The sequence below is a fragment of the Amblyomma americanum genome, chromosome 3 (assembly GCF_052857255.1).
Source record: "Amblyomma americanum isolate KBUSLIRL-KWMA chromosome 3, ASM5285725v1, whole genome shotgun sequence".
NCBI classification, from domain to species: Eukaryota; Metazoa; Arthropoda; class Arachnida; order Ixodida; family Ixodidae; genus Amblyomma; species Amblyomma americanum.
In genome coordinates this window covers 79781661-79792316 of record NC_135499.1, presented here as the reverse complement: position 1 = coordinate 79792316, position 10656 = coordinate 79781661, and the positions used below count along the sequence as shown (strand labels likewise).

At 48.9% G+C, this 10656-nt stretch overlaps 1 protein-coding gene across 1 annotated transcript in view; it reads left to right on the top strand.

Moving 5' to 3' along the window:
- The first annotated feature begins 348 nt into the window (after positions 1 to 348).
- Positions 349 to 10656, top strand: part of LOC144123099 (uncharacterized) — a 111517-nt gene continuing 101209 nt past the window's right edge. The window contains exons 1-2 of the mRNA XM_077656004.1: positions 349 to 434; positions 10381 to 10449. Of these exons, the coding sequence (XP_077512130.1) occupies positions 10398 to 10449 (52 nt within the window). The 5' untranslated portion in view covers positions 349 to 434; positions 10381 to 10397. The remainder of the gene's footprint in view (positions 435 to 10380; positions 10450 to 10656) is intronic.

Here is a 10656-nt window from a genome sequence, read left to right as displayed (position 1 = left end):
AGCCCTGGGATCAATTCGCAGCGTTGCTTGCTGCGGCCATGTCTAGAAGTCTGCCACCATCGAAGTGTTAGGCTAAGCGGTGAGTCGTTCTTAAAATGTTCCACATCATACGAAAGCGAGTATTCCAACTTATGGAATATTTTGTGCGATGGATGCCAACGTGTAACGTCACTAAAGATCTAGCATGAGCTGTAAATTATGTAACAGCCACTGCAATCAATAAAAGATACGGAAATATTTAAGTGTTTAATTACCGCTCCTGGCGGTGTGGTGCAGTGGTTAAGCGATGCGCCACTGCCCGGCGATGACAGGTGTTGCCACTTGTGGGAGTTGTACCACCCAGGTTGCTCGGACGCGACGAATCGTTACCGGACACCTGCCACAGTGCGCAGTTTGCTCACAATCCGGTGCCCAGGTTGTGAGGACGCCAAAAGGTCAGGTAACCTAGGGGCCCCCATCTGCCTCCTATGTTGGTTCTCTGGGGATTTTTAGTGAAAACTTGTCTGAACACATCACGAAATTAGTGGCAGAGACATCCAAACACTTGGTCTAATTAAGCGTTACTCTCTTTCTCCCCCAGTTCCGTAAGAAAACTCGCCTACGAAGTGTACGTTAGACCAAAACATGAATATGCCAGCGCAATATGGAGTCCTCAACCGCAATATCTAATTGAACCACTTGAAAGCATCCAGAATCGGGCAGCTCTCTTCATCTGTTCCGAATATGATGGACGGGTTAGCGTTAGTGCCGCTAAATAATCCATTAACCTTGTATCATTAGCGCATCGAAGGCAGATTTCACGGCTGTGCCTATTTCAATGTATATCATAATCGCCCTGACCTTAGAACCTTCCTTTTAGTACTACCTGTACGAACATCACGTCGTCTTTTCAGTTCAATGAGCGTGAACGCATAACTGGTTCAACAACCGCATTTAATAAGTCTTCCTTACCCTTGGCCATTGAGGAATGGAACTCGATTCCTGAACCAATAGCTCATGAACGTGACAACTCGAAATTCAGGCAGCTAATATCAGCTCACTTTTCCAAATAATGTTCTTATCGGCAAACATTTCCAGGTTTACTGATATATCAAACGCGAATTTTGCTTTGTAGCTGTTCCCTACGCCCATGTATCTGTCATATTTTCTGCTTTGTCTTGAATGTTTCTTTTTCTGTGCTTGTAAAAATTGTGCATGTAAGCCTTTGTACTGATTTTTAAACATATGCGGAAATGAATAGCATGGGTGTTCTTTTAGTGTTTTTTTTTCGTTTTTCCCTTTAAATAACCATGGTTTCATAAGAATGTATAATGTTACTAGCCTCTCTGCTTTTTATTTCGCTTTATATTTATATGACTACGTGAATACTGTACTTCTTACCCCCCCTCCCTTATGTAATGCCCAACCCAGGGCCCTTAAGAGAAAATGAATGATGATGATGAACATGATGAATTTCCGCTCAATAGCCTGAGTTGACACTCCACTAGATTAGTATTCTCGGAAATCTCGGAAAAGATCTCTGCATACGTGTCAAGTAAACTCCGAATCTCCTGCGGTTGGTCGTCATCGAGCTTGGTGGAGAGCTGCACGGCTTCAATTCCTTTACCGTGGTCCGTGCTAATGGTAGGCAGTTGTTCTTGTGAGTCACATTCTTCGATTACGACGAAAGATGACGCCTGCACTGTCTCTTGGGCCGCACGCTCTTCGTAACTTTTCAGCATATTGATGTTGAATAGCTTCTTAGTGTGGCTCAAGTCGATCCAATAATTCACGTCGTTCTTTGTGTCAGAAACCACATATAGAACTTTTTACTGCATTAGCAGTTTATTGTGGCTGCTCGGCAAAATAATGAGGGCACGATCTCCGCTCTTTAAATGCCACTTCTTGCTGTTCTTTTTATGGTATTTATTTTGAGACCATTGGGCACGAGCAAATTTTGATGTGCCACTCTCCCAGTTTGCTCGAGACGTTATCTTAGTTCGCGAACGTAACCATAGGTCGTCTTCTTGTCTTCTCCTAGCTCTTCCATTGTCTAGAGCTCTGAAAACTCCGAGCGGTCCTTCCACGTGACCGCCAAATATCAAATCAAATGGAGAAAACCCCAGAATCCCCTGCGGTACCTCTCTGTATACGAACAGAAGCGGAGCGATATAACGATGTCATGTTTTGGGCTGCTCCTGACTGAGCTTCCGCAGCATCTGCTTGAGTATGCCGTTAAATTTCTCTACCATCCCATTGCACATTGGATGGTAAGGTGTCGTGCTTAGATGTTTCACCCCCAAGAGATCACTGAGCTCTCTCATGACTTGGAAGTGAAACAGGAGCTCTGGTCACAAAGGATCTCTCTCGGAAAACTAATTCGTGAAAACTTCTAAACGAAATCTTCCGCCGTGGTTGCTGAATCTATCTATGCCAGAATCACGGCGTCGGGATACCGCGTAGCAAAATCGACGAGTGTGGGAATATATCTATTCGCTTACACCGATGTGGGCGATAATGGACCGAAAAGATCGACAGCGACCCGATCAAATGGAGTGTCGATAAGAGGCATGCGTCCCAACAGAACCCTCTCTACTTTCACTTTTGGGCACGTCTTTTGGCAAGTGCCGCGCGACCTGACACCTGCACTCCCTGCCAGTAGATTTCTTCCAGAACTCGATCTGTAGTTTTTTAATGCCCTGATGTTCCGCCAACGGGCTATCGTGGGCAAGGCTTAACACCTGTGGTCTACAAGACTTTGGAAGTACTACCTGTTGAACCACTATGCCGGAAGCGAGGTGATAAAGGCGGTACAGCAAACCCTTTTCAACAGAATACGAGTACGAAATGCCGTGCTTGCCATGAAACACCTTTCCTACTTTCACCCAACACGCCTTCAATGACTCATCGTCTCTTTGCTCTGCTTCTATCATTTGCTTGGTGAACCTCATTGGACCAACGCTTAAAGCAGTACTTCCCCTCCTTCATCCAGAAATGTCCCTTCCAGCCAACGCCACTTTTGGGCCCTCGCCCTTACTATTTTCACTGTCGACCTTGTCATTGAATGTGTCAGGACATAATTTAGCAACGCTCTCCAATTTCTTTCAATTAATATCTGGATTTGACGGCTCACGGGCCTCTGGTATATTTCCAATTATGACATCGTACAATCGTGTCTCCATGCGCTTTATTATGGCCGTGCCACTGATATAAGAGGAAGCGATATAGTCTTCTGCCTCGGGAACTTGAAAATATCTGCCATTAACCAGGAACACTGTAGATATCGAACCGATGAGAGCTGAGTCAGAAACCTGGGCTCTCCGCCCCACCACTGTATTGCTCCCAGTGTCCGGCAAAACACGTACGGGTAGGCCTCGGAGCTCTACATCTAGTGCAGGCATGTGTTGGGCGTCGGCAGGCTTTTTCCGGAGAAGTCCGAACACCAACTTATCCTCAGATGGTTCAAGCCTATCTGCAGTTCTGGACGCAGTTTCAGGCGCAACACTCTCTGGCTGAACACAACAAGGCGACTGCTTCTGGTTTTTGTGCTTTCTTGAGCAGGAGCTTAAATCATGCCCTGTGTTTGACAATAAACGCAATAAAGCTGTTTTGGCTTAGAGCGACAGTCGGTAGCCTTATGTCCAGGTCTATTACAAATAAGACACCTTCCTGTCTACTTGATGGAACATCCTTCTCTCTCGGAATGCCCACCTCTAACGATTATTTGAACGAAGATAAGTTTCTTTGTCGCTAGGTGCTCTTGAAATTTGTGTGCTGCCTCAGCCATTTTGTCTAGCGTCCTGCACTCTCTTTCTCGAAGGAAAATCGCAAGACGACTATGACAGTTCCTAATGAACTCTTCAGCCAGCCCCAAGTCACGCAAATCATTGTGCGTTGTGGCCGTTCCCGGCATCTCGACTTGTCGACCGAAAAGACTGAACAAAGGCGCTGCGTATTGTTTGCATGCTTCTTTATCAAGCGGCTTACATTCACGAAACGTTTCGCGATAACCTTTTGCCGTAAACCGAAAATGTTGGAAAAGGGCTAGCTACGCCTTATGGTAATCCACTGAATCAGTTTGAGGCAGTCAACCGAACACACGGAGAGCTTCCCCAGTCAAAGATATACTGAGTGCTGTAGACCATTTTTCCTTGGGTCAGCTGTGCCCTTCAGCGATACGCTCAAAATATTTCAGGTATGCATCAACGTCGTCCCTGCGATCGTCGAAAGTAGGAATCAGCTTGTGTGTGCCTCCAACTTCAGTGTCAAAACCGCATGCCTGTCCTCGTGATGGTTGAAGTACACGGGATCAACAGACTTCAGCGGTGTGACCGCACGTCAGCGCCATCTGTGAGGACGGTGCCGTACAGCATGAGGCTCAATCAAGGGAAGATTTAGCACTGGATGTGCCATATGCTTCCACGCACAGCGTGGATATGAGGTTCTGACCAAGAGCGTGTGTTTCGGCAAAGCAAGGAGTTGCTGGTGTCTGTGCTGGTTTAGCACACTATGACAATGTGAAGACTTGGTGCTGGTTTACGATGCATCACCGTATGGAGTAGGCGCTGTGCTGGCTCACCGTGAGGACACGGGTGCTGGGCGTCCGATTCCTTTCGCCTCAAGAAGTCTTGCGCGAGCTGATGAGGGCTCCGGTGCGGGTTCTCGATTACCTCCGCCAGCTTCTGCGGACCTTACTTGGAGCTGGAATCTGCACTCTTCAGCTTCTGCTAGCGGAATTGCATGTTCCCGTACGGCTTGTACTTTGCGCTCCTCAGCATCTGCTAGCGCCTTTTCATGCTCGCTTTGAGCTTCGCGTTCGGCTGCATGTGCTGCGCGTTCTTTTTCTTGCTCAGCAGCCACCCGCGTGTGCACTTCGGCGTCTTTCAACCGCAACTCTTTCTCTAACTCAATTAACTCCTTTAGCGTGCGCACGGTTTCCTTATTCTTAAAAAAAATACCTCTCAGGATAACTTTAATGGCTTCGTCCTGTCGCGGGCGCCAATTGTCGCGATAATTGGTCGCGCGTCCCCGACTTTCCGAAGGGGAACGCTATCGCATGCAAGTTCGAACAAGAGAACAAAGGGATCAAACAAAACAAAACGAAGCGGTATTTATAATTTAAAAGAAAGGGGTCAATAAGAAACGCACATGCGAACAAGAAGAACACACAATCAAGAAGCGTACAACACTACAGAATAAACGGAAAGAGTTCACCAGGTACTGAGCGTCCCAGGTGAAGCGGGGATGCCTTGCAGACAGGGCGGACGCGGGTGGTTGTAGCGCGACGCTTCGCTGGCGGTGCATCCAAGAAAGTGGCGGAAGGGAACCAGATAGTGGTAGGAGTGGAGAGGAATACAGGGAGACGTCGGTGAACTTTCGTCAGCAGCCCGAAGAACTTGGCAGCAGCAGAAATAACAAGCGTATCCAGGCCCCGTCGACAGCGTCACAAAATGCCAGAGGCTTAAAGCAGGCTATCCAAGAGTGCCTTACGGCAGCACGGACCTTCAGTCCATCGGCTGCCACCTCCACGCTTGCAAGGAACTGCGGACGCTTCTGTAGATGATCCAAGGCAACGGATGCCACCCCCACGCTTGAATGACCTGATCTCCGCTGCGTTGTCTTCCTTCACACCTCGGTTTCTGACACATCAGCTCTCCGCCCCTCGTGTTCGCAACGCTCTCTGTCGCCGTCGCCTCGCACACACCCTTCGCATGCGCAACGCTGGGCTAGCACGCGCAGTGCTCCGCTATACAATGCACCACTGTCGACGCGCCGCGTTCACAAATCCTCCGAGGATCTTTTGTGCACCTCACAACGTATAACCAAACTGAGTGCAAGACGGATGAAAGGTGCAGAGGGAGCACTCAAGATAAGTATAAAATGTGGGCTTGTGACGTTTTGTCCCCGCGTGAATAAGAGAGAACGCAAGCGTGCAACCCACACGCCGACTCCGGAGACAACTCTGTTTATTTTAGTTCGCGCGCTCAGGAACTGCGCCGCTAGCTAAAAGATGGGGTGGTGTCGCCATCTGTAGATAACCTGCGAAAAACGGAAACACAGCGGCCATGCACGACACCCTCCCCACTTGCACAGGGAAGGCATGATTCACAGGACTCACGGCGAATACCGCACACAGGTTCGTCTAGCGATTGCACTTGTCTGCACTGGCAGTGTTTGCGGCTGAGAAATGGGGAGCTTGGAAGCATATGGCACATCCAGTGTTAAATCCTCCCTTGATTGAGCCTCATGCTGTACGGCACCGTCCTCACAGATGGCGCTGACGTGAGGTCGCACCGCTGAAGTCTGTTGATCCTGTGTACTTCAACCATCACGAGGACAGACATGCGGTTTTGACACTGAAGTTGGAGGCACTTCAGGTGCGGCGAAATTGGGGCGCTGGTGCTCCTTGTGCTCCTTGACACACATGGCATTGGCGCACCGTATTAGCGATGTCTTCATTTAGGGTCGAGCACTACAGATGGCTTTGAGCCACTGTTTTCATTTTGAAATTTCAAGGGTGGCCTTCGTGGAGTAGGTGCAGGACTTTTGGTTGCAAAGTACTAAAGATAACAACTCGTGAGCCCAGCGGGACGCAGTTTTTTTGCACGCTCAGTTGCGTAGTGCGATTGGGATATGGTTTCAACTTAGTGTCACGCAGCTCTGTTCCCGCCTACAGTGCCTGACTAGCCTTTCGTAGCACAGGATCTTTGGAGGTAGCTTCAGCCACTACAGACGGCACCATGACCTTGAGGTAAGCAGCTTCTAGCATGAATACCTCCGCTGGCTTCTCGACGGAGTGTGCTGAAACAGGCAGCGGCAGCCGGCTCAAAGAGTCAGCGTTTGCGATGCTAGCTCCGGGTCAGTACTTAAGCTTGTAGTTGTAGGCGCCCAGCATCAATGCACAGCGCAGCACTAGCGTAGAGCACGTCTCCGGCACTTGTTTGTCAGCGGCGAGCAGGCCCAGTAAACGCTTGTGGTCGGTCTTCGCCTCGAACTGTCGTCCCCATACGTACTGGCGAAACTTGGCCGCTCCAAACACGAGAGCCAGTCCTTCTTTGTTCAAATGACTGTAGCTGTGCTCAGATGGCGCAAGACTTCTTGAGGCAAAAGGAATCGGATGCCCAGCACCCGTGTCCTCACGGTGAGTCAGCACAGCGCCCAATTCATACGGTGATGTATCCCAAATCAGCACCAAGGCTTCACATGGTCATAGTGTGCTAAACCAGCGCAGACACCAGCAACGCCTTGCTCTGCCGAAACACACGCTCTTGGTCATAACCCTATATCCACGCTGTCTTGACTCCATGCAGCTGATTTAGCGGATAAAGTTCTGTGGACAGACTTAGCAGAAATCTCCAATTGAAATTTACGTATCCAAAACCACTTTTTACTGATTTCACAAAACTCAACTTCGGGGCCTTCAGCGCGGCCTCAGTCTTCTCTGAATTAGGATGGAAACGCGCCGACGTGAAAACCTGAACCAGTATTCCACCTTCGGTTCCATGAAGCTACATTTTTCAAGCTTGAGCTTCAGTCCGGCTTCCTTCAAGCGATGCAGTACTCGGGTAAAGTTCTCAAGGTGATCCTTAACATTGCGCCTGGCCACTAGGACGTCATCAAAGTACACGACCACGTGCCGTAGCCCTTGCATTATGTCGTCCATTTCCCTCTGGAAAATCGACGGTGCTGATGCAACGCCGAAAGGCAGGCGAGTGTATTAGTACGGCCCCCTTTGCGCATTGATGGTCAGTAGCATCGTGGTTGCTTCGTCCAGTTTCACTTTCAAGTAGGCATCTTTGAGGTGGAGCTTGGTGAACTTTTCACCTCCACTGAATCTGGCGAAGAGATCGTCTACACGCGATATCTGAAACTTTTCGGGCACAGTCGCAGGGTTTACTGTGATCTTCAAGTCACCGCAGACTCGAATCTGTCTGTTGCGCTTGAGAATAGGCACAATGAGTGCAGCCCACTGCGATCTTTTTACCGGTTGCAGCACTCCAAAACGTTCTATACACCGCAGTTCCCCGTTCACACTATCATCCCGAACGGCACAGGTCTAGATTTGAAAAACTTCGGCTTAGCCTTGTCTTGAATGGGGATTTTTTCAGCGACACCTTTGAAGGTTCCAAGTTTATCGGAAAAAGAAACACTGAAGTACTCAGCCAGTACATCCTGAAGCGAAGAAACTGCATTCAACTCACTTAAATCGCACAATTTCTTTCTAAGCCAAGGCCCTTCATCCTACCGCGCCCAATGAGGGACGGGCAACCACTAGAAACAACGTACAGCACCTTATCGCACTTACGGCTTCCAAGCTGCAAAGTCACAAGCAGACTTCCTAGCACAGGAGACAGCTTACCATAGTTGCTCTTTAGCATTAAAGCTAATGCCTTCAGACGCACCAAGGAAACTTCAGGTGAAATGTATCCTCAGACACGACGGATGCGCTTGCTCCCGTGTCAATCTCCAATAGCAGCGAAGTTCTATTCACAGCGACTTCCACTCGGTATGGCTGAGTCACTTCTGTACTTCCTTGCACAGTCCACATTTCGTATACTTGGGGCGCATCCAGCTGTTTTATAGTTTCGTCATACCCGGTATCGTTTACGGAATGCACAGAGTTTTTCGTCACAAACCGCGGGGCCGATCCTCTGGTGCTTGTCACTTTTTTTTCTTGCACACACGAGAAGATGGCCCTTCAAATTAGAGCTGTGGCACACACTATTTAGGTGTCGGCACTGTGTTGCCAGATGCTCGCCACCGCTGCGCAAAAACAAAATGGCCGTTTCTTCCCACCTGGGCTTCCTTGGTTCACGTGGCACAGCATTGGTGGCCTGACAAACGGCGCGGGCGCCATCGAAGGCGCTTGCGAATCTTTGCTAGCCGCCTCCATCGCGATTATGACGTTCTTCGCCATGTCTAGCGTGAAGTGTAGCTGCTTCAACTGTCGTCGGTGCACAGCCTCATCGTTAATGCCCACAACGATGCGATCACGCACCATTCGCTCGCCAAAAGCGGCAAACCCGCAGCCCTCAGCTAGTTTGTTCAGGGATGCAAAGAAGTCGGCCACAGCTTCACCTGCCTGACGTGTTCTAGAGGACAACTTGAATGTGGCAACAATTTCCGACGGTTTTGGCGAGGCGAGAAATGCTTCGCGAGAATATTAAAAATGATGGTCAAACTTGCCTCGCACGGCTTCACGGGCACCAGCAGGTTCCGAAGCAGAGTGTATGTGGCCGGGCCACAACACGTGAGCAGGGAAGATCGTTAAGAAGTGTCTACGGCTCTCTCGGTATTCTTCCCAGCTCGTTTGCGCGTCGGACAGCTCCAGCATGCCGACGCCTGGCATTTCAGAAGTGCAGCAGCGCAGACCAAGGCAGCAACGGCGTTAGAATTAGCGTTTAGCAGGGTGAGCAGATAAACGCGTCTACCTCGTCCCCACTGTGACGTTTTGTTCCCGCGTGGAACAAGGAGAACGCAAGCGAGCAATCAGCCACGCCGACTCCGGAGACAACTGTTTATTTCACCTCGCGCGCTCCGCAACTGAGCCGGTAGCCAAGGGACGGGGCAGTGTCGCCATCTATAGATAGCATGTGTAAAACACAGAAACAAGGTGTCCAACCACGACAGGGCTCATTTTTTAAATTTCAATATTTCAGTGAAAACATTGGCATAAATAAACTGACCATTTCAGTATTTCCGCCGCTTAATGGCATGCCACGTGATGGAATTGCACTTAATTAGCCAGCCCTTGGGGCAGGCTAATTCCGGATGTAACGTGTGTAAATGTAAGTATATTATTGACTGCTCTTTCAGTACTTTGCCGAGTATGAAGAATTTGTCCAAATGAGCACCTTAGAAATTAGCGGTGTCGTCAGTGAATTTCGGGATTTTTATATGAAGTGAAAAAAATAAGACGTCATGCTCTTCAAGGGCAAGCTTTGAATGTGCTCGTCGCTTGTCGTGACTTACATGTCCCTAACAAAACTATCCGTTGTGGCTCATACTCGAAGTGCGTGAAGTTTCAGAGCGGCAAGTGTGCGGCCGTATAAGAGATCTATCGCCGCAACACACCTCCCTCAAAGCACGCTCGTTCGAAGATCGAATCCTGCGCCATTGGCGCGTTAAGAAAAGATGCTGGGAAAGAAGCCGGTGCTCATAGATTCCTCGTTTACAAGCATTTGCTGCCAACTTTAACTTCGCCGCTCGAGCTCTAAGTGCGCTGTTATATGGGGCTATCGCAGCAGCTCTTTTTTGTGTGCGGACGTTGCGATGACAAAGGCGAGTACGAGAAGCAGAGCATATTAGGATATTCTCCTTTAGCTATTGTCCTTAAGAGTTCTCAATCCAATTATGGAACACAACTGCAATCGTCTCACCATGGCGTTGTTTCTTTTTCAGCCACTCCAAAGAACAGCATGGACATGCTGCTGGTGTCATTTGTGGTACTATTTGCTAGCGCAAGAGGCGGTAAGCCAGACTTCCTTCCAGAGATAGTTTCCAGAAATCGCACAATTTTTTAATTCAAAATTGCTTTGTGTAAGTCTGCAGGCATTGTGTCTAAGCTAGATTGAGCAAACACGTTTGTGCTGTAGATAGCAGGCATAAGTGTTAGCTTGATAATCTGCGCTCACATGATAGCGTGAAAGCGCTTTCTCACATCTGCTGTTTATTTAC